Below are 23,318 nucleotides of genomic sequence, written 5' to 3'. Positions count from 1 at the left end.
ATAGCTGTCTTAGCTTTCTTATGTTACTATTGGCATAGTGTATACTTTTCTCCTTACTTTCAACCTATTTGTGTCCTAATATTTGAGGTGTGACACTTGACACAATATATAGTTACCTGCATTTCCTTCCCAGATCACAATCTGTGTTCTCCCTGGAAATGAGGCACAAGAAACTGTTTCTCAGGTGCCCATTAATATTTTATTAGTTCCTCAGGCTGATGTTTCCATTGCTGTACTTGCTTTGTGAAAACTCATCTTGCTACTCACTTATGAAGCATGCACTTTTCTGCATGCATACTAAGCTCTGAAAACTTAAAATTATACAACTCTGAAGCCATTTTGTCCACTAGCAATGAACACAGGGCTCCAAATGCGTTCCAACGTCAAGCTCCACAGAGGCTAAAAATGCCCCTTGAACCACAAGATACTGCCAGTGCATAGAAGGATTCCTCACAGCGTCGGTTTCCTGTGGTTAAGACCATTCACCACTAAGAATGTTTTTGTCAAGTCTGCGAGGTGGAGGCTGGTGGCTGTGGCTCATTGTTCCCCAGGCTGTGTCTGATCCCATATCCAAAGTATATGGCGAATCCTAGTAGGCAAATGAGACAGTGAGAAAGAAAAGTTGGCACTCTTCTCACATACAAATGCCCAACGGGCCTCCTTTTATGATGTCTGACAGGAGGGGAGAAGTAGTAGGAAGATGATTTGATTCAGTCTCTCAAGAGGTCTTATTTTCCAAGGAAGCCACTTACCAATCCCCATCCAAATGCCGAATAAGGTCCAGGTCCCAGTGTCCATCTGCATCATCAGGGAAATGTTCACGAAGATGCTCACCAGCGGAAGGACAGGCAGAGCAGGGACCTGTGGGCAGAGTCAGCTCATCCCTGGACACAGCTCAGACGTCTGAAAGGGAGATGCTGCCCTGTGTGGGTAGGGCAACCACAATCCTATTCAGACTGTGAGTTCAGTGCCTCCTGAGATTGTGTATGTGGAACACTGAGTGTAGATATGAGGAGTGTCCATGGCTTTTAGCAACTCCCCTTATTCCTTGGTCCAACAGAGATGTTTAGACCTCAAAGCAGGCTGACTCCATTCACTCAAGGTGGACACTCTGCGCACATAAGGTTGCTTACCTTGAAGTAAACAGGAGAGGGGCTCTGGGGCTGCCTCCAGATGATGACCGTGACCCCAGTGATGAGCAGCAGCAGCAGCACAGCCACTGGTGTGAGCACAGGGTCTCCAGAGAACACCTGGCTGGGCCACTGGGCCAGGACCAGGCTCAGGATGGCCAGCAGGAGAACTGCAAGGGTCAAGGTGGGGGAGAACAGGCTGGACCCAGAAGCCAAAGACGTCAGAACCTTGAGTCACACCCATCTCTGAAACTGTCCACCTCATGAAGGGCCATCCTATCTTGATTCTTCCTCAGCTTCCCCACAGAATCTGTCCTCCCCACTCTGTTAATTTCAGAATACAACCAACGAGAAATCCCACCACTAACCAAGCAGGAAGGCACACCAGTAGACAATCTGCCCAGATTTCAGAGTGGGGATGGTGTTACTGGGGCACCAGAGACTCTTTAGAATGTTTGAAGATCTTGCTTCAGGCCCAGGTTCAAATTGACTTGCTTCTAGCAGAGAAATATCAATTTCCTCCTCTGTTGCCTCATTGTTGCTTAAGTTCTGGTCTGACTGATACCTGAAGTAGAAATATTAAGTCAATACTCATAGCAGCCCCTACTCATCCAACATCAGACAATCTAATCTTCCCCAACTTAATGACAGCAAGACATTTAGAAGGCAGCATGGAAGGCGGAAAAGGATTATCTCCCCATCAGTCTTGGACAAACCAAAGACCTCTCTCCCCCGACCCCAGTCACACTACACTGGAGTCTCACCTGAGGACAAGGACAGAAAACGCCACCAGGGAGTAAGCAAGCAGCATAGCAGTTGACACGAGGTCCACAAGATCACTGAGCTCAAAGAGTAAAGTCATGACCCCTGCAGTGAGGGAATAAACAAGATGGAAGGGAAATACACAGAGGAAATATACAAGTCTAGAAAATTGATCAAGGACAGAGTGGATTTGTTGTTGTTGTTGTTTTTAACCTGTAAGGCTTCCAGCAAATATGATGGCCAGGATGGGGGTGCCCGTGCAGGTATAGATCCGAGCAAGTCCCCGGAAAAGGAGCTTATCCTCTGCCATTGCACAGACCAATCGAGGCATGGGGAACATGGTACCCAGGAGACTGGAAAAGAAAATGGAAACACATATGAGGACGTGCAGAAGCAGGGCAGACAGCAGCTCCTGCTCCCTAGCCCACAAGGGGCAAGGTGTTCTTCCCTCTTGCCTCTCAATCCCGAGGGCTGGGATACCCGAGCATCTGACAATGGATGGGGAGAAAACCAAGACACTGACCTGGACGTAAGAGCACAGAGGGCGCCAACAGCCACCACGTATCTGGCAGGGCCCCACCCAACATGGAGAAAAGCCTGTGGCAAGGGGCTCTCAAGCTGAATCTGGTAGTAGGGCACCATGAGAGTGAGTGCCGCCGAGACACCAAAACAGGCCAAAAAGCAGATGGAGAGTGAAATGACGATGCCCAAGGGGATGGAACGATGAGGATTTGGGACTTCACCCCCTGCAAGATGGGTGCAGGATTGAGTCAAGAAAGACACTGGAATAAAAGCACAAAATCCTCTCCTTCTTGCACCTCCAAAAACAGTCTAACCTCCCAATCCCTATGCCCAAGGACAGCCCTACCTGCCCAGACCCTTGATAGGACACACAGTGACCACGTTACCTGTAGTGGCAATGACATCAAAGCCAACAAAGGCGTAGAAACATGTCGCTGCTCCATGAAGAATCCCTTCAAAGCCAAAGGGCACAAACCCTCCAGAACCCAGAGGGCCCAAGCTATGGTGAGAGAAGGAACAAGAAAGAAGGTGGGTGAGGTGAGTTCAGTTACCTCTTCTGGGCTCCTCCCTTAATACCACAAGTGCTGGGCTCCAGGACTCCCATCCCCTGGATCCATCAGCCCAGGTCTCCTTAGTCTCCACCATATTCCCATCTCTGCACCATCCACACGCAAGAGCTGGCCAAGAGGACCCTCCTAACCGTGAGATGTCACCGTATCCAGATGTGTTCAATGAGTAGTCCTGATTGGTGAGCTTCCAGTTGTGCAGGTCTCCCTTAATGATGCCAGAGAGGATGATGAAGCTGAGGACCAAAATGTTCAAGCTTGTGAACACTTTGTTAACTAGGGCTGACTCATGAACTCCCAGAACCAGTAGTCCTGTGGGAAAGATAGAATATGAGACATCCAAAATAACCAAATCCATAGACACAGAAAGGAAACCAGTGATTACAGGGGCTGGGTTTGGGCATTAGTAGCAGGCGGATGGTGACTGCTCAGCAGGTACAGGGTTTCCTTTTTTAAAAAAATATATTTATTTTCAGTTCAGTTCAGTCGCTGTCATGTCCAACTCTTTGTGACCCCATGAATTGCAGCACGCCAGGCCTCCCTGTCCATCAGCAACTCCTGGAGACTACTCAAACTCATGTCCATTGAGTCGGTGATGCCATCCAGCCATCTCATCCTCTGTCATCTCCTTCTCCTCCTGCCCCTAACCCCTCCCAGCATCAGAGTCTTTTCCAATGAGTCAACTCTTCACATCAGGTGGCCGAAGTATTGGAGTTTCAGCTTTAGCATCAGTCCTTCCAAAGAACACCCAGGACTGATCTCCTTTAGAATGGACTGGTTGGATCTCCTTGCAGTCCAAGGGACTCTCAAGAGTCTTCTCCAACACCACAGTTCAAAAGCATCAATTCTTCGGCACTCAGCTTTCTTCACAGTCCAGCTCTCACATCCATACATGACTACTGGAAAAACCATAGCCTTGACTAGATGGACCTTTGTTGGCAAAGTAATGTCTCTGCTTTGGAATATACTGTCTAGGTTGGTCATAACTTTCCTTCCAAGCAGTAAGCGTCTTTTAATTTCATGGCTGCAATCACCACCATTTGTTTGTTTAATTTATTTATTTTAGTTGGAGGCCAATTACTTTACAAAATTGTAGTGGTTTTTTGCCATACATTGACATTAATCAGCCATGGGTGTACATGTGTTTCCCATCCTGAACCACCCTCCCACCTACCTCCCCATCCCATCCCCCAGGATCATGCCAGTGCCCCAGCCCTGAGCACCCTGTCTCATGCGTCGAACCTGGACTGGAGATCTGTTTCACATATGGTACTATATATGTTTCAATGCTATTCCCTCAAATCATCCCACTCTTGCCTTCTCCCACAGAGTCCGAAAGACTGTTCTATACATCTGTGTCTCTTTTGCTGTCTTGCATAGAGGGTCGCTGTTACCATCTTTCTAAAGTCCATATATATGCGTTAGTATACTGTATTGGTGCTTTTCTTTCTGGCTTACTTCACTCTGTATAATAGGCTCCAGTTTCATCCACTTCATTAGAACTGATTCAAATGGCTGAGTAATATTCCATTGTGTATATGTACCACAGCTTTTTTATCCATTCGTCTACTGATGGACATCTAGGGTGCTTCCATGTCCTGGCTATTATAAACAGTGCTGCGATGAACATTGGGGTACATGTGTCTCTTTCAATTCTGGTTTCCTTGGTGTGTATGCCCAGCCGTGGGATTGCTGGGTCATATGGAAGTTCTATTTCCAGTATTTTAAGAAATCTCCACACTGTTCTCCATAGTGGCTGTACTAGTTTGCATTCCCACCAACAGTGTAAGAGGGTTCTTTTTTCTCCATATCCTCTCCAGCATTTATTGTTTGTAGACTTTTTGATGGCAGCCATTCTGACTGGTGTGAGATGGTACCTCATTGTGGTTTTGATTTGCATTTCTCTGATAATGAGTGATGCTGAACATCTTTTCATGTATTTGTTAGCCCTGTATGTCTTCTTTGGAGAAATGTCTATTTAGTTGTTTGGCCCATTTTTTGATTGGGTCATTTATTTTTCTGGAATTGAGCTGCAGGAGTTGCTTATATTTTTTTGCGATTAATTCTTTGTCAGTTGCTCTGTTTGCTATTATTTTCTCCCATTCCGAAGGCTGTCTTTTCACTTGGCTTATCCTTTCCTTTGTTGTGCAGAAGCTTTTAAGTTTAATTAGGTCCCATTTGTTTATTTTTGCTTTTATTTCCATTACTCTGGGAGGTGGGTCATAGAGGATCCTGCTGTAATTTATGTCGGAGACTGTTTTGCCTACGTTTTCCTCTAGGAGTTTTATAGTCTGGTCTGATGTTTAAATCTTTAGGGATTTCCTTTTGTTGTGATGAAAATGTTTGGAACTAGGTAGAGGTGATGGTTACACAGCACTGTGAATGTAATAAAAGTCCCACAGAATTGCACACTTGCAAATGGCTAATTTCTTATTGTGGCAGTCATCTCATAGTAGACAGGTCTATCAAATCATCACTTTCCTCATCTTAAAATTATATAATCTTGTATAGCAATCATATCTCAGTAAACTGGGGGAGTACAGTAAAATGGTTAATTTTATTTTGTGTGAATTTCCTCTGAATTAAACGAACATCTTCGGTCTCAGTACAAGGAAGAAACTTGTAAGCCTAAGTAATGATTATCAGATGGGGGTGACTTTGTCTCTGAAGAAACTTCTGGTAATATCTTGAGACATTCTGATTGTCATACTTTGGGTGGAAGGCATCGATTTTTCTAGTGAGTAAAGTGCCTCAGTGGTAAAGAATCCACCTGCCAATGTGGAGATGCAGGCTTGATCCTGGGATTGGGAAAATCCCCTGGAGAAAGAAATGGCAACCTACTCCAGTATTCTTGTCTGGAAAATCCTGTGGACAGAGGGACCTGGCGGGCTACACTGCATGGGGTGGCAAAGAGTCAGATAACGACTTACCGACTAAACAACAAAGATCAGGGGTGCCACTCAGTATCTGACAACCACCGAAAGCAAAACCTACAATGAACAGGATAGCCCCCGACACCAAAGAATGATTCAACCCAGAATGTCAAGACCGCCAAGGGTTGAAAACAATGGTCTGTGTCTTGCCTTCCTGTCTCTCTTATCTCAGACTTTATTTCAGTCCTAATCCTTCCACCATTCCGGAACCCCAAGCCTTTTGTACCCCAGCTCCCCTTCCACACCTCACTTTAGCTGACCTCTGCCTCACCTGTGAGCAGCAGCACCAGGACGAAGGCAAAAAAGTCTACGTAGGTGGCCAGGAAGTAGGGCACATGCAGAGAGAAAGTCTCCTGGAACGCCTGAGAGATGCGGTTCCCAATCAGGCTGTCAAAGGCATAGCTCCAGGCTCTGGCCTCACAGGCGGTCGCTACAGCAGCAAAAGATGAAGACCCATTGACAAATACAAGTTGCACCCCGACCATGTACCGTGCGATGTATTTGGGGGAAAAAAACAGAGAAAATCCATAATCTCAGAATGTTTCCTTTTATGGAGTGGAGAGAGTAGGCCCAGGTGATTCACAGAACAGGTTAACTATTTAATGTGTTGTTGGCCAGTCATGTCCAACTCTTTGTGACCCCATGGACTGTAGCCTGGCAGGTTCCTCTGTCTGCGGGACTCCACAGGCAAGAATACTGGAGTGGGTTGCCATTTCCTGCTCCAATTTAATATTTTAGGAGGAGATGAAAGGAAACAGCTGAGCAGAGACTTCACTACGGTGAGGGGAGGAGCCTGTGGGACATGCCTTCCTCTCACCCACCCCCTATAGGTCCCTTTCCTTCTCGGTTCTAGCGCCCATTATTTCAGGAAAGCAGTGTAGATCTAAGTAGAATAAAGTTTCAAGCTATGAAGTTCCTCTACAATTACCCACTTCACTCCACAAGGTGGAAAATAAAGATCTCAGGAGTCAGCAACGCTCCAATCCCCCTCTGAATTTTCTGACCTTTAGCCCCGCCTTCCCCCACCCCATCATCTCACCCATGACAAAGGACAGGATGAGGTTCCAGCCAATGATGAAGGCGCACAGCTGACCCATGGTGGCGTAGCTGTAGAGATAGGCAGAACCGGGGCGTGGTACCCAGGCTGCCAACTCCGCATAGCAGAGCCCGGACAAAATAGTAGACAGGCCAGCCGCAAAGAAGCAGATGACAGTTGCTGGTCCAGCCTCGTACACAGCCACTTCTCCAACCAAGATGTACACACCAGCTCCCAGGGTGCTGCCCACACCCAAGGCCACCAGGTCCAGAGTGTTCAGATGACCAGCCTTGGGCCTTTCAAACCCCTCCCTGGGCTCCAGCAGCCGCCTGCGGACCAGCTTTTGACCAAATCGGTGAACACCCTGACACAACATCTTAGATAAAGTTGAGGAGGGTCAGATCTGCTGAGAAAACGACACAGCAAGCCGTCAAGAAAGTCCATGTGCCCTTGACCCTGGGAGTCCAGTTCTAGGGAGCGGAGGGGTGATGGGGAGCAGGTGAAAAAATGACAGTTAACAAGTTCCCTATCTCTGAGATTTGGTTTCTTAAACATCCGTTTCGTTCAGTTCAGTCACTAAGTTTTGTCCACCTCTTTGCAACTCCATGGACTGCGGGGATGCCAGGCTTCCTTGTCCCTCACTATCTCCTGGAGTTTGCTCACACTCATGTCCATTGAGTCAGTGATGCCATCCAACCATTTCATCTTCTGTCGTCCTCTTCTCCTCCTGCCCTCAATCTTTCCAGCATCAAGGTCTTTTCAAATGAGTTGGCTCTTCGCATCAGGTACCCAAAGTGTTGGAGCTTCAGCATCTTTAAATATATTTCAAACAATACATTATTATTATACACTGGAAACATTGCTTAAAGAGAAGCGGCGGGGGGCAGAATTTCCACTCTAAAATGTGCCGCTTTGCTTGTAGATTGTTTTGAACGGAAGGGAATTAAGATGCTACCTCCTAAAGAAAAGCCTTTTGCCTCTCCCTTCAAAATAGTTTAGATTATGGGACCTATGTCAGAAAAAAGAGCTGTTATGACATAATTTCTTGTCTTTGAAAGACTTGTCAGCATGGAATGGCAAAGATTTGTTTACCAATCATTTGCAATTCCCATCTTCTGAAACCGAGTGGGGCTGATCTCAAAGAGAGAGAGAGAGAGAGAGAGCCATGAGTGGTGGCTGGAAGCAAAGTCTTAGTTCTCTGCTCAGGAATTGGACCTGGGGGTCCTGAATGAAACCCAGGAATCCTAGCCGCTCGTCCACCAGCGGCTAGAGGCTAGAAACAAGGTTTCCCTGGCTCTTGCCTGCGTTGAAAAATGCATTTCTCAAGGAGGCAAAATGGTTAAAAAAAAAAAAAAAAGTGTATTATTAGAGACACAGCACACTCTGTTTTGTTAAGACAGAGATACACATCTGGAGAGAAAGGGTGTGGACATTCTCCCTAAAGGGGTGGAGCCCCTTAAAGAGGCAGTTAAATCAAAGCCTCCCTGGTGGCTCAGTGATAAATATCCACCTGCGGATACCAGAGACATGGGTTCCATCCCTGGGCCTGGAAGATCCCACATGCCGTGCGGCAGCTAAGCCCATGTGTCACGGAAATTGAACCTGTGCACTCGGACCCAGGAACCGCAGCGCCCAGGGAAGCCGGGGAGCCCCAGAGCCTGTGGTCCACAACAGGTGAAGTCGCCACAGTGAGAAGCCGGAGCGCAGCAACTGGAGACGCGCCCCTGCTCTCTGCAACTAGAGAAAAGCCTGCAGAGTAGTGGAGACCCATCAGAGCCAAACTAAATGGTAAATAAAACAAATTTTAAAAAAGAGACAGCTGAATCATTCATATAGGGCATTGCTTCCAGTTTTGTTTACCGCTAGCCAATTAGGTCCTGACCTGCTCTAGGACCCTCACCAACATGTGTGTGTAACTTTTTTTTCCAAGACAGATCCCAGCCCAGCAGCCTCTGGCACCTATTATGGGATGGTGCCCCCCTCTTTTTTGACCTCCAAGGAGCCTTTCCACACATGCACAGTGTCTCCCTTGACACAACTTTCCTACTGTATTCCAAAATATTTCCTTTATTGCTTTGAGTAGCTATAAGGACCTTTCAAGTAGAATCCTCAGCTCTTAAAACCTTAACCTATATAGAAAAATGAGAAGAAAGCAATTGTGAACCACTGGTCATGTTAGCAATTTTTGATTGAGAAACTTAAGAGCATATTTCATAGGTTGCATTTTCCCCAATTGCAGTTTCTTCCCCCAACATAATACAAAGAACCCAATAAACCCAAGATTTTTAGTTTTGCTCTCCCAAGAAGACAAAAGTAGGTAAATGTAGATTTGTTCAGTGATCCATGTTCCAGTATTTTATCTTAAAAATACTTTAGACATTTAATGAGTTATTATTTGACTTGATTTAGTAAAACTCTGTAGTTCCAAGTTACCAAAACTCTGGAAAACCTAAAACATAATTATATCCAAAGTGTTCACTCAAAAGCTTTTATCCTATACCAAGTTAGATTTTGCTGACAAACGTTGTAACATACATGGCATAAATTTAATGACATTCAGTCCATCCAGGCACAATAAAAGTATTATATTTAATATTAATGACTCTAAAGACATATTAAGACATTAATATGACTCTAAAGTCCATAATGAGACTTCAACTTTCATATCCCATATTTAACACTGAATATTTCCCAGATCATGTCAACCCGAAATTCATTTAGTTTAATGTATTTTATTTTTAGAATTGTTTGATTTGTAAGTGCTTACTTTTCTTTAAGCCAATTTAATAGAGCTCCTTTACAAATTAATCTCAAAAATCCAAAACAAAGACAAATACTGAGACATACATCCATCCAGATAGGGATCTTACAGCTTTATTTTCTACACTTAGTCGTGAATTGGGTATTATAAAACTCACTGGTTTATCATCAACAGTTTTAATAAGTGTAAGTTTAAAAGACTTCCTTTTCATTTCCCGCCTCAGACTCAGGAACTAGAGATTATTAGACTAGGTAAAAGAAATGTACCTGAGAGCGCTGGTCTCAAGGCACAGGGAAAACCATGTTTTCTAGCAGGACTTGTTCCCTCAGTGTCAGAATTTTGGGGAAAAAAAAAAGGCATTTTAAAAGCTAGCTTTCTCTAATTGCACATACAGAAAGAACCAGTTTTTTGTTTTTTGTTTTTTTTGTTTTGTTTTGTTTGTGTGTTTGTTTGGAGAGGTTTTTTTTTGTTGTTTGGGTTTTTTTTTTTCCTGCCCAGTTTCAAAAAGTTTTGTCTTGGCCAGTTTTCTCTGGAGTCCAGAGAATTTTGTGGCCACACCATATCATAATATAATGTCATCTTTCTTTTCTCTAGTCAAAGTTTTATAGCTAAAGTTTAGACCAAATCGTGCTCAATTTGGCCCAGATAAGAATGGCAGATTGGCTGAGAAAATGCTGTCCCACAGGGATAGTCCCTCTGGGGAGATGGCGTCTTAGTTTGATTAAATGAGGGGGAATGAGACGGCAGAGGAGCAGGTGGGTGTGGAGTTCCTCTGTCTCCAGAGATACCTCAGGAAGACACCTTCAGACACAGGAGATCTTGCAGATGAGAGCAGGCAGGAGCACCTGGCCACCGGAGAAGACTATATGCTGCTGCTGCTGCTGCTGCTGCTAAGTCGCATAGATGGCAGCCCACCAGGCTCCCTCATCCCTGGGATTCTCCAGGCAAGAACACTGGAGTGGGTTGCCATTTCCTTCTCCAGTGCATGAAAGTGAAAAGTGAAAGGGAAGTTGCTCAGTCATGTCCGACTCTTAGTGACCCCATGGACTGCAGCCTACCAGGCTCCTCTGTCCATGGGATTTTCCAGGCAAGAGTAGTGAACTGGGGTGCCATTGCCTTCTCCAAGACATGGGAACAGCCTAGTCATCCATTGATAGATGAATAGATAAAGATTATGTATTTGCTTATACACACAGAGAATGGAACACCACTCACACATTTAAAAAATGAAATCATGCCATTTGCAGCAGCATGAATGAACCTGGAGATTAACATATTAATGGAAGGAGACAGAAAGAGAAAGACAATTTTCATGTGATATCACCTGTAGTGAAGTCACTCAGTGGTGTCCTACTCTTCACGACCCCATGGCCTGCAGCCTACCAGGCTTCTCTATACGTGGGATTTTCCAGGCAAGAGCACTGGAGTGGGCTGCCACTGAAGACTATGTAGAACCACACAGAACTCGGCAGGGTGGAGGAAGTGGGGCAAAAGAGAGTCAGTGGGACTGGACCTGCCCTGGGAGGGTGGGGGACTGAAGCAGGGGCCGGGTCCCAGCATGGGCGCCCTTGGAGGCTGAGGAAACTGTTCAGGGGACAGAGGAGAAGTACTTGAGGCTGAGAGTGAAGCAGCTGGTCTGTGAGCGTCTGAATGGAATGAGAATCACGGAGACAAACCTTGCGGAAGCCATTCATTCCCCAGAGAGGGATGCAGGGACGCATGTCCCCTGGGAGGCACAGGGCTGGGAGCTGGAGCACCGAGATCCTGGAGTGACCCCAGGGCGAGGTCAGCTGTTGACTGCGGGGAGACGCCTGAGGGGACCTGAGGGCGGAGTCGGCAGTGGGAAAGGCCTGAGCAGGAAACCCGGGCAGCCAGGGAGGCGGGGCGACCTGCTGAGTCACTCGCAGGCGGTGGAGCCATCGCTGTGGCCCCTCGGTCCCCACGTGTCAGCCCTGGAGAGTGGAAGGCTCCAGAGAGAGGCTGGCCTGTTACTGCCTTCACGGGGGAGGGAGCCGGGAGCAGTGGAGAAGGACCGGCCCCAGAGGCGCTCTGACCACAGCTGCCAGAGGCCAGGACGACAGGCTGGAGGGCCAGAGCTGCCTCGGCTGAGACAGCTGGGGTCCCTGCACACTCGGCGCCCCCAGAGTTCCCACGATCCGAGCAGCTGTGCCACCCCCACGCTGGATGCCGCTGGGGCAGAGCTGCCAGAGGCTAGAAAGCCCCTTTGCTGAGGCCCTAGCCGCCAGTTCCCATGAGCATCTGGTTCCCGGGGCCCTGCCGCCCCAGCAGCTGCACCCCCCTCACCCCCTCCTCCCTGGGGCAGACCCACGCCCTCCAGGGCAGCCTCAGGAGCAAAGCCCTGTGGACGACTCACAGGCAGAGGCGGAGACAAACCCACAGCTGAAACCCAGGGGCAGTGTGGCTAAGGAGGAGGACTCAGAACCTTCCCCCTGCTGCACAAGTTGCAAATTGAATCCACTCCATCAAGGAGGCAGACTCTGTGTCTCTGGAATATAAGAAAGGACACCAAGCGCTCCCGCAGAAGAAACCACGCCAGCTCTGGCAGCTGTGGACCTTGGAGGCAAGAACACCCAGGAGTAGGACCAGATTAGAATCTGAGCTGCCCACGCAGCAGGGCCAGAGACTGGCACAGTGTTGGAGGGCATCCCGGGGAGGCGAGGTGCATGGAGACTCCCAGCGAGGGAAGGGACGCTGACAGCTGAGATCCAAGAAAAACACTTATTATTCTTATACTTTGACTTGTTCTCTAGTTGTTTCTAGATTTTTTTCTTTTCCCCCCACAGTCTGTTGCTGTAGTAGTTGACTTTATTAGTACCGTTAAATCTACTTAAGCTTTTGAGAATTTTTTACCCCCCAGGCAGAATTTTTTTTATCACACTTTGTATTTCCTGTTTATACTTCTGCCTCTGTATTGGCCTTCTGTGGTTCTATGGGGTTTTCCTTTTCAATTCTTCAAGTTTTAAATTTTATTATTATTATTTTTCTACACTTATTCTTTGGCTTTTCTTACTGCTATTTTCCTGTTGTTATTCCTTAACATGCATAAATCTTTATCTACCTCCACTTAACTTTGCTTCTTCTTTCTTCTTCTTCTTTCTTTATCTCACCATATTTGTTTTGTTTCCGTTGCTTTATTCCCCAGTTGGCACCTTGATTTGGTTTTCTTTTCCAGTTTGTGCTTTAGTTAATTTTGTTTGTAACTGTTAGCTATCATTTTTGGTTCCCTTTGCTTGCCGGGTCCATCTCTTGTACTTTGTTTATTTAGTTTTTGACTGTTTGGGTTTTGTTTATGGGTGTATATGTCTGTGTGTGTGTGTTCCATTGTTGTCATTTGGCTGATCAGAACAATCTGAAGGAGCAAGGGAACTTGCAGGAGTGGGAAAGCTTGATTTCCCCCCTGAGATTTGGAGGAAGATCAAAGGGGATCGTTTAGAATGTAGGGGGTTAACCTCCATCCATGTCCCCATACTTTGGCAATGTAGATCTAATTGTAGGATACTATCATAAGCGAGACACCAAATATTTTCATGCCCCAACTTAAATCAAGGCCAGGCAACGTTATAGCAAAACCTAGTTTTCCTTTTCTTAGCCTCTCTGGCTTGGAAAGGGGATTCTCCACGTGGAGCAACCTGCAACCAAGAACTGCACTCTTAGAAATAAAGTCCTTGCATCCCATAAACGTTCCTGGTAGTAGTAGGAGTTTAGAGTTAGTCGAGCAGTTGTGTCTGACTCTCTGCAATCCCATGGACTGCAGCCCACCAGGCTGCTCTCTCTATGGGGATACTCCAGGCAAGAATACTGGCGTGGTTGCCATTCCCTTCTCCAGGGATCTTTGCATCACAGCGAGATTCTTTGCTGTTTGAGTTACCAGGGAAGCCAAAAGCATTCCTAGGGGGCACCTGATGGCGGCTCAGAGTGTTTTCTGAATTTCCCTCGAATCCTGTGCTTGGTGGGATTTTCAGTGTCCTCTGCTCTACCTTTGATCCCTGACCAGACATCACTGGTGGACCAGTCTCTCCCACGAGGGACTGCCAAGACTTTCCTTGAGAGGCATCTTTTGCAGCAATGAGGTCTGCTGGAACTTGGCCTGCACAGCAGGCTGTCCCTTCCCTGGAGTGAGGGGGAACTTGCTGGAGGACCTGAGGGCCTAGAGGCAGGAGGATTCCCAGAGAGGATTTGTGGGCAAAAGGAAGGCTGGGAGATTAAACAGCAGGAGCACCCCAAGTCTATTACCCTGTTTGTCTGGCATCTGGGGTAAAACTGAAGGGGACATAAAGTTTAGGTGAGAAAGAAATCTTGCTTATCCAGTAAAGTAGGAAAGGAAATCACAAGAAAAAAAAAAATTAGTGTTTGTGCTGGCTGCTCAGGGAGAAATACGTTAGAAGACAGTGGGGCCCAGGGGATAAAGTGTGGGTGTAGCAGGGAGCGATTTGTTGGAGGTAGTGGAAAGTGAGCTGCGGCTCCCAGCGCCTTGCTCCTGACATAGATGAAGGCGGCAGACATGCTGGGGGCGTAGTTTAGCCAAGCAAGAGAGAGGGAGAGAGGAGAGAGAAAAACCAGAACTTGGGGCTCCTTCACTGAGTGGATCTAGACTGAAACCTGTGGGTCTTTGAAAGAGAACAAAGCAGAGAGTGAGAGCAGGTTCTCATGGAGAGAGAGACTCAGAAGTCTCCAGCCAACAGTTTGGGATGAGCCGCTTTACCTTGAAATCCCGGGCTTCAGCACCAATGATCTCGGAGAGTGTCAGCGGTGAGCGGTGGTTTGAAGCCAGAGCCTCATTCTCTGCCCAACAAGTGGACCCGGAGGGGCCTGGATGAAAACCAGGAATCCTAGCCGCTCGTCCTCCAGGGGCGGGAGGCTCAAAACAAGGTTCCCCCAGCCTTTGCCCTCATTGGAAAGTGCATTTCTTAAGGAGGCAAAAGCCGTAGAAACAAGAACAGGTAGAATGTGTATTATAGAGACTCAGCCCAACAAGCAGGCGAGCACACAGTTTGTTCAGTTAAGACAGAAGCAAGGCAGTTACACATCCAGAAGAAAAGAGTGTGGGGTCCCCCGCCCCATGAGGAGGAGCTCCATGGACACGCAGGTAAACCATTCACACGGGGCACTCCTTCCCGGTCTGTGGCCTTTGGACAGTTTTCTGGTTTCTGTTTCCACACTGGACTGGCCTCGTGTTACCGAAGACTCAGACTCTCTGTACACCGATGCCGAATCAAACCCCAAGACAATTTTGGGGGAAGTAGAAAAGGAGAGCTTTCTTATTTACCAGGCAAGGAGAGACACACCAGGCCTCTGCCTTGAAAGAGTGAGGTGTTCAACCCCAGGGAATTGAATCAGGGCTTTTACAACTGTGGGTCCAAGGGGTCCCTGACAAGATTATGGGGTGAGCAGGGCTTGCACTCCCTTAATCTCATCTCAGGGGACCCGGGGTCTTTGGTGGTCAACCCTCCCAGTCTTGATGACCTTCTCTGGTCCCTTTAATCTCAGATGGTTCTGGGGCTGCTCCTCCCTCAATCAGCAACTGCGCGAATCTGCCCTTTGGAACGCATGGAAGGTCATCACGGCCGGAGTCTTGCCTACAAGAAACGGGGGACAGAAAGGCCTCTGTGCCTGGGAGCCCCATGGGGCAGAAGCAGAGAATAGACTTCTGGGGAAGGAGAGGGTGGGGTGAATTGAGAGTCGCACTGAGATACACACACCTCCCTGTGTAAAGCACAGAGCTAACGGGGAATTGCTGTATAACACAGGGGGCTCAGCCCCGTGCTCTGTGCTGACCTAAAGGGGGGTTGCAGGAGGGGAGGGAGGCTCAAGGGGCAGGGATATATGTATGATTATGGCTAAGTTGAGCTTTTGTATGGCAGAAACCAGCACAACATTGTACCCTCCAATTAAAAAATAAATGAAGCAGAAAGACTTCTTGGGACTCTCACACATAATAAATCAAATTTGTTAATCTGTCTCATGTCATATTAATTATTAGATCAGTGCAAGAACCTAGAAAGCAAAGTTTTCTGCTTCTTCAGAAGCAAAAGATGCCAGCACAGTCCCAGGCACATGCAGTAGCTGCTTAATCGGTAAAAGCTGAGTGGATAAGAATGGTGATTTTTCCATTGAAATCAACCTGCTCTGCTGGTTCACATCCAAGCTCCCGCACTTCTCAGCTGGTCTGATTTTGCACAAAGTGCCTACCATCTCTGTCTTGCTGTCCTGTGTAATTCAGGGGAGGTTATTATCGTCATTATTCCCTGCCTTCTTGGATAGGGACGAAGTGTCTTTGAAGGGGCTTGCTGATCAGAGAACTCAGACTCCACACATTTCTTCACCAAGGATCCTGAAACCTGGTAGCTTTCTGTTGCATTGTTTGCAGACTGACATTAGATTGGAACTCTGCTTTGGGATAGAATGAAATGGAATTTGTAGGGAGGGACAGACTCTAGGCCAGTTCAGTGAAATCAGCAAACCAGAGTGGCCTCTTTTTTTCTTTTCTCTTTAAAAAAAACCTATTTTGTACTGGGGTATAGCCAGTTAAGAATGTTGTGACAGTTTCAGGTGAAAAGCGAAGGGACTCAGCCATACATATTCATGTATCCATTCTCCCCCAATGTCCCCCACACACACACCAGAGTGGCCTGTCTCTAATCTACTTCACTCTGTGTGACAGGACCTAGTGTATATTAACGCAAGTATATGGAATCTTAAAAAAAACAACGGTATTGCTGAATCTATTTACAGGTTAGGAATGGAGGAGCAAATGTAGAAAACGGACTTGTGCACTCAGGGCGGGGCGAGGTGGGGAACAAACTGAAATCGTAGCATCGACATATACACGATCATGTGTAACATAGACAGCTAGTGGGAAGCTGCTGTATAGCACAGGGAGCTCAGCTGGGGGCTCTGTGATGACCTAGAGGGTGGGATGCGGGCGGGAGGGAGGGGGCGGTTAAGGAGGGACGGGATCAACGTAAACATATGGCTAATTCATGTTGTTGAACAGCAGAAACCAACACAACATTGTAAAGCAGTTATATTCCAAACAAACAAACGCTGCCGGGAGGGCGAGAGGCCTAGTCTCCATTCTGAATCAGAAATGGCTCTGTGTCCTGCTCTTTGAGGCATGAGACACAGCTCACTACAGGGCTCTGCAAGGCTAGACTGATCCAGTTACAGAAGTTACCTGCCAGGCGGCTTCCGCCGCTGTGACTCCAAAGTCCAAGTTTAGCATTTTGGTTCAGAGCAAGCATTCAAAGAGCCAGGAAGCTCTGATTAGAATCTTGGTCCTGCCAGCACCTTGTGCCTTTGAGGAAGTCATTTAGTTCTCTGGACCTGTGTTTTCTTCTTCTTTAAATTCTGCTGATGAACCCTGCAGGTGTGTGATAACACACCTGCCCTGGATAACCTATGGTGGTTGCTCCAAAGTTAAAAATAATTTGCAAGAATCCAGCAATTCCATTTCAGCAAGTACACCTCCAAGAAATGAAAATAGATTCTCAAAGAGATATCTGTACACCCAGGATCACAGCAGCATTATTCATAGGAGCTGAAAGTTGAAAATTAAAGTCACTCAGTCATATGCGACTGTTTGCAACCCCATTGACTGCAGCCTGCCAGACTCCTCTATCCTCAGGATTCTTCTGGCAAGTTGGAAAGTTGAAAGTTAGAAGCAACACAAATATTCATCCAGGAAGGAATGAATAAACACAGGGTGGTCTATGCCCACAGTGGAATATTACTACCTTAAAAGGGCAGGAACTTCTGGCGCTTGCTGCATTGTGGAGCTACTTGGAGGACATTATGCTGAGTGACCTAAGCCGGTCACAAAAATGCAAATATCCCATGATTCCACATCTATGAAGTCCTGACAGAGTCAAAGCCATGGAGACAAATGCAGAAGGTGGTCGGCCAGGGGCTGAGGTAAAGGGGGAGCTGGGGAGTCATCGTTCAATGGGGACACGGGTGAAAGTGTTCCAGGGACTGGGTGCACAACCACGTAAATATCCTTACCATTTTTGGACTATATACTTAAAACGGTTAAGTTGGTTAATGTTATGTGATGTGTATTTTACCACCATTTAAAAAAATTGCTGCCCATGATAAGTAATAGAACAAGCTTCACACAGTTACTGGGTGTAGGAAACCCAAAGGGGACTGAATATAAGTCAGCAAGAATTTGGTCCCTTACAGTTACCCCAATCTCTGCAGAAGAGGACGAACCCATAGATTCCAAGGGCCCGAAGAATACAGGAGCCTGAAATCAGTGTCCACATCATAATCCCTACTTAAGGGTAATTAATCGATTGTATTATTTGAACATGAATAAAATTGTCTTGGAAGAAAAGTTATGACCAACCTAGATAGCATATTGAAAAGCAGAGATATTATTTTGCCGACTAAGGTCCGTCTAGTCAAGGCTATGGTTTTTCCAGTAGTCATGTATAGATGTGAGAGTTGGACTGTGAAGAAGGCTGAATGCCGAAGAATTGATGCCTTTGAACTGTGGTGTTGGAGAAGACTCTTGAGAGTCCCTTGGACTGCAAGGAGATCCAACCAGTCCATTCTGAAGGAGATCAGCCCTGGGATTTCTTTGGAAGGAATGATGCTAAAGCTGAAACTCCAGTACTTTGGCCACCTCATGCGAAGAGTTGACTCATTGGAAAAGACTCTGATGCTGGGAGGGATTGGGGGCAGGAGGAGAAGGGGACGACACAGGATGAGATGGCTTGATGGCATCATTGACTCCATGGACGTGAATCTGAGTGAACTCCGGGAGTTGGTGATGGACAGGGAGGCCTGGAGTGCTACGATTCATGGGGTCGCAAAGAGTCGGACACAACTGAGCGACTGAACTGAACTGAGCTGAAAATTGTCTTAGAGTCTCACAGCACTGATCTAATCTCCCCCACCTTTCCTTGCACACACACACACAGACACAGCGCAGACACTTTCATCTAGAAAACGGGTCTCTCCACCCTCAGGCTGGAGCTGGGCTGACCCCCTGCACTCTGGGATTGCAGGGTCTCTTTGGGAGGACGTGAACTCAGTGCCCAGTCTCCCACAGAAGAGGCTCACTGGAGACTTACTGGATGTTGGAGCAGAGCCTGGAGACCTGGGTCAGTCTGAGGGTAAGCCGTGCGGGGCTGGAGCTGAGACATCTCCAAGAACAGAAGCGGGGAGTCCTGAGCACAGCAGACAGTCCTCACCCCTGGGTTGCTGGGGTGAGATTGGAGTCGGGGGAAAACACCTGCAGTGTAGCTATCAGCCCTGACTCTTCTGTGGTAACCATCAGCGGGTAGTTCTGAGATAGTCTTTAGTGTGGTAAAACATGCGTAACATAAAATTTACCATTTTAACCGTTTTAAGTGTCCAGTTCAAAACTGTTAAGGACAAAAAAGAAAGTGTTAAGGACATTCCTAGTTTGCAGAACCAATCTCTTGAGCTTTTTTTCATCTCGCAAAACTGAAACTGCACCCATTAAACAAAAATCCCCTCTTCCTCCGCTGCAGTTCCTGGCACTCACCATTCTACTCTATTGATCTACCCCCTCTAGGTACCTCACTTAAGTGGAAACCTTCGGTCTTTGTCATTTCCTATGGAGATGCCTTCTCTTAATAATGGCCACAAGGCTCATCCACGTTGTAGCTTATTGGAAACATAGTATCTTTATTTGTGATGGCACATCGGCTTGATTTTTTATGTATTTTTTTTTGCAGTCTTTCATCTCACATTTGAAGGAGCAGACTCGTCCCTCAGTCTGTGGTGGTTCCCTGGAGCTGGAGTATTCTGTTTGATGGTGGTGTTAATTCCTGGGGTTTCCTGTCTTTCTCTCCCTACACCTGCTCCACTTTCCTTGCTCCCTCTTGTGGAAGAATTCTGAAGCGTTTCTGTCTGGTCTGCGATCCTAAAAGAAATCAGTCCTGAATATTCATTGGAAAAACTGATGGTGAAGCTAAAGATGCAATACTTTCGCTGCCGGATGAGAAGAACTGACTCATTGCATGGTGATTGCAACCGTGAAAGTAAAAGACGCTTGCTCCTTGGGAGGAAAGTTATGACCAACCTAGACAGCATATTAAAAAGCAGAGTCATTACTTTGCTGACAAAAGTCCTTCTAGTCAGAGCTAGGTTTTTCCAATAGTCATGTATGGATGTGAGGGTTGGACTATAAAGAAAGCTGAGCGCCGAAGAATTGATGCTTTTGAACTGTGGTGTTGGAGAAGACTCTTGAGAGTCCCTTGGACTGCAAGGAGATCCAACCAGTCCATCCTAAAGGAAATTAGTCCTGAATATTCATTGGAAGGACTGATGCTGAAGCTGAAAGTCCAATACTTTAGCACCTGATGTGAAGAGCTCACTCATTGGAAAAGACCCTGGTGCTGGGAAGATTGAAGGCAGGAGGAGAAGGGGATGACAGATGGTTGGCTGGCATCACAGACTCGATTGACATGAGTCTGAGGACGCTCCGGGAGTTGGTGATGGACAGGGAAGCCTGGCGGCCTGCAGTCCATGGGGTTGCAGAGTGAGACAGGACTCAGCCACTGGACTGAACTGAACTGAACTGCTCTTACAGCTCACCAGGCTGCCTCCTGTCTTTGGATTTCCAGAAGGTGGCGCTAGACCTCAAGTCTGCGGGACCCTGGCCCATAGCAGGGGCTGGTTTTCTGAGCCAGCTCCTTCCCTACCAGAGCTCCCATGGGGGCTGCAGGGGGAGGGTCACACTAGGGGACCCCGGAGAGTAGGGGCAGGGGGGGCCGCGGTGGGTCTTGCACCCGGGGCACTGAGGGTGCCCGGGGACCCAGGAAGGAGGCTCCGGGGTGTGCTGCTCCCAGACGCTTGTCAGTGAACTGCCTGTGGGGAGTGGTCACTTTCTTGCCCTTCACAGTGTTTATCAGCCTCTTTACCAAAACCCTTCCTCAAAACCCTTCCTCTCCCTCGTCATGGGGGTTCCCCCAGCTCAGGTCTCCGGTGCTGCTGTAGAGAAACAGGTGTCCCCAGGGATGTCTGCAGAACTAGGCCAGCTTTTTCTGTGGTGGGACATCAACCCCATGGGCTGTTTCCTTGTGAGGGGGAGGGGAAAGCTTCTGCTACAAAAGCCTTGATCAGACATCTTTGTTTTGTTTTGTTTTAACTCCAGAATCCTCGCTCCCTCAGTGAAGGCTGAGTGCCTATAGTCTCTTCAGTCCTGTCCGACTCTTTGCAACCTCACGGACCCTAGCCCACCAGGCTCGCCGTCCCTGGGATTCTCCAGGCAAGAATCCTGGGGTGGGTTGCCATTTCCTTCTCCAATGCATGAAAGTGAAAAGTGAAAGTGAAGTCGCTCAGTCATGTCCGACTCTTAGTGATCCCATGGACTGCAGCCAACCAGGCTCATTCGTCCATGGGATTTTCCAGGCAGGAGTGCTGGAGCGGGGTGCCATTGCCTTCTCCGAGTGAAGATTGACCTGCAAATCCCCTCCCTTGCAGGGAATCTCTAGGTCAGTATCTCTGGGTTTCCACCACCGCCATCACCACGACTGCCGCCACCACCGGCAGCATCACCATCAGAGGAGTCCGGGTAGGTTTCCTGGTTCTGCAGGTCCTGCAGCCCATAGCGAGGTCTGTCGGCCTGTGACCCAGACGCACAACAGACACGACTCCTCCAGGGCTCCTTGGGCAGATGGAGCTGTGTCCCCCATACCCACAGAGGTGCTTTTCCTCCTGAGTGGATGTCTAACTCATTATTTATTCAAACAGACTTGGTTGATATTACTTTTAGGTATACTAGCTCGTGATTTTGGTATTTTTACAGATGCTGTATAATATTATGTGTAGAATCTGAAAAATTAATATAAATGAATGTATATAGCAAAACAGAAAGGGCCTCACCAACTCAGAAAACTGACAAGTGGCCATCTGTGAAGAGAGGGAAGGGGGAAGGGGCAAATTGAGGGTATGGCATTAAGAGACACAAGGCAGGAGGAGAAGGGGATGACAGGGGAGATGGTTGGATGGCATCACCAACTCGGTGGACATGAGTTTGAGTAAGCTCTGAGTGTTGGTGGTGGACAGGGAGGCCTAGCATGCTGGAGTCAGTGGGGTCGCAAAGAGTCGGACACGACTGAGTGACTGAACTGAATACATAATCAGTAAGGATATGTTTGGAGCACAAGGAATTATAGCCACTGTCTTGTGTAACTTCTACTGGAGTACCATCTGTAAAAATACCAAATCACTGTGCTCTATATTTGGAAAACTAATGTTATATGGTAAACCAATGATACTTGGATTTTTTTAAGTTGATAGCATATTTTATCTAAAAAATTATTTCATTTTAATTGGAGATACTTCAATTTTTTTAAAAAAATACTGGTATAACAAATAGTTCATAATTGTTTACTTCTTGTTTCTCACTAGAAACTAATGTTTCTAAGGGTTAAGAATTCTGATTAATATGTGTAATTAAAATGACTAAAATTACTAAGGCAAACATCTCTGCATGCAAGGAAATGTTTCAGAGTTATCAGGAAACCTACTGAGGCTTGTAGATCTGAGACCCCTCTCTGTCTCATGTTCTCTACCTGGTCTGGCTAACATTAGTCTACCTACGATTTGTTTTTCCATCTTCATGTGAATTGCCTTCCTTCTCTTTCAAGTCCCGGACCACTGCCCCCAGCGCTCTCTAGAGTCTTTCACTGAAGACGGGACGGAAGGGGAAGGATTGGGTTATTCTGGCAAGTTGCTCAGCTTTCTCTGGTCTCTCCCCTGTATTGTTGTTCAGTCGCTCAGTCCACGGACTGCAGCACAGCAGGCTTCCCTGTCCATCACCAGCTCCCAGAGTTTGCTCAAACTCATGTCCGTTGAGTTTGGTGATGACATCCCACCATCTCATCCTCTGTCGTCCCCTTTTCCTCTTTCCCTTGATCTTTCCCAGCATCAAGGTCGTTTCCAATGAGTCAGCTCTTCCCATCAGGTGGCCAAAGTATTGGAGTTTCAGCTTCAACATCAGTCCTTCCAATGAATATTCAGGACTGATTTCCTTTAGGATGGACTGGCTGGATCTCCTTGCAGTCCACAGGACTCTCAAGCATCTCCTCCAACACCACAGTTCAAAAGCATCAATTCTTCAGTGCTGAGCTTTCTTTATAGTCCAGCTCTCACATCCAACATGACTACTGGAAAAAGCATAGCTTTGACTATATGGACCTTTGTCAGCAAAGTGATGGCTCTGTTTTTTAATTCACTGTGAAGCCTTGTCATAGCTTTTCTTCCAAGGAGCAAGTGTCTTAATTTCATGGCTGCAGTCACTGTCTGCAGTGATTTTGGAGCCCAAGAAAATAAAATCTGCCACTGTTTCCATTGTTTCCCCATCTATTTGCCATGAAGTGATGGGACCAGATGCTATGATCTTCGTTTTATGAATGTTGAGTGGTAAGCCAGCTTTTTCACTCTCCTCTTTCACCTTCATTGCATTATTGAGCTACACTTGGTTTTTGTCCCATTAAGCTATCTCATGTCAATTTAATCCTTAGACCGGCTAGAAGAACCCAGAAGGGCTGATTCAGTTTCTCATCAAGGCTCTTTTATGGGCGGTGTTCAGTGTTGCCTGTTACACAT

At 47.1% G+C, this 23,318-nt stretch overlaps 1 protein-coding gene across 6 annotated transcripts; it reads right to left on the bottom strand.

Annotated features, from left to right (window-relative positions):
- Positions 1–176: 176 nt before the first annotated feature.
- On the bottom strand, positions 177–14,724 carry LOC101120904 (cationic amino acid transporter 3-like). 6 transcript variants are annotated; one of them, XM_060399128.1, is made up of 14 exons: positions 14,434–14,724; positions 12,085–12,284; positions 11,387–11,531; positions 6,953–7,761; positions 6,185–6,343; positions 3,115–3,292; positions 2,801–2,913; positions 2,416–2,638; positions 2,106–2,245; positions 1,895–1,997; positions 1,499–1,695; positions 1,134–1,300; positions 753–861; positions 177–589 (listed from the first exon to the last, which is right to left on the bottom strand). In XM_060399128.1, the coding sequence occupies exons 4-14, from the start codon at positions 7,323–7,325 to the stop codon at positions 504–506; spliced, it is 1,848 nt and encodes a 615-aa protein (XP_060255111.1). In that variant the 5' UTR covers positions 7,326–7,761; positions 11,387–11,531; positions 12,085–12,284; positions 14,434–14,724; the 3' UTR covers positions 177–503. The 6 variants fall into 6 exon arrangements, 4 of the variants coding, with proteins under 4 accessions (XP_060255111.1, XP_042088339.1, XP_004022932.2 ...); XM_042232405.2 differs by lacking the exon at positions 12,085–12,284; XR_009596450.1 differs by lacking the exon at positions 12,085–12,284 and having other exon boundaries at positions 575–589; positions 753–922.
- Positions 14,725–23,318: the final 8,594 nt, after the last annotated feature.

Source organism: Ovis aries, chromosome 14 (assembly GCF_016772045.2).
Source record: "Ovis aries strain OAR_USU_Benz2616 breed Rambouillet chromosome 14, ARS-UI_Ramb_v3.0, whole genome shotgun sequence".
In the NCBI taxonomy this organism is placed as follows: domain Eukaryota; kingdom Metazoa; phylum Chordata; class Mammalia; order Artiodactyla; family Bovidae; genus Ovis; species Ovis aries.
Note: the sequence above shows the minus strand (reverse complement) of the source record. Positions and strands in the feature narration are given on the sequence as shown.

Excerpts from the sequence above, each read along its gene's own strand:
- LOC101120904 (XM_060399128.1), bottom strand. The coding sequence starts at position 7,325 with ATGTTGTGTCAGGGTGTTCACCGATTTGGTCAAAAGCTGGTCCGCAGG. Across the intron at positions 2,639-2,800 it reads TGATGTCATTGCCACTACAG|GGGGTGAAGTCCCAAATCCT; the intron begins GTAACGTGGTCA and ends CCCATCTTGCAG. Across the intron at positions 2,246-2,415 it reads CTCTGTGCTCTTACGTCCAG|TCTCCTGGGTACCATGTTCC; the intron begins GTCAGTGTCTTG and ends TTTCTTTTCCAG.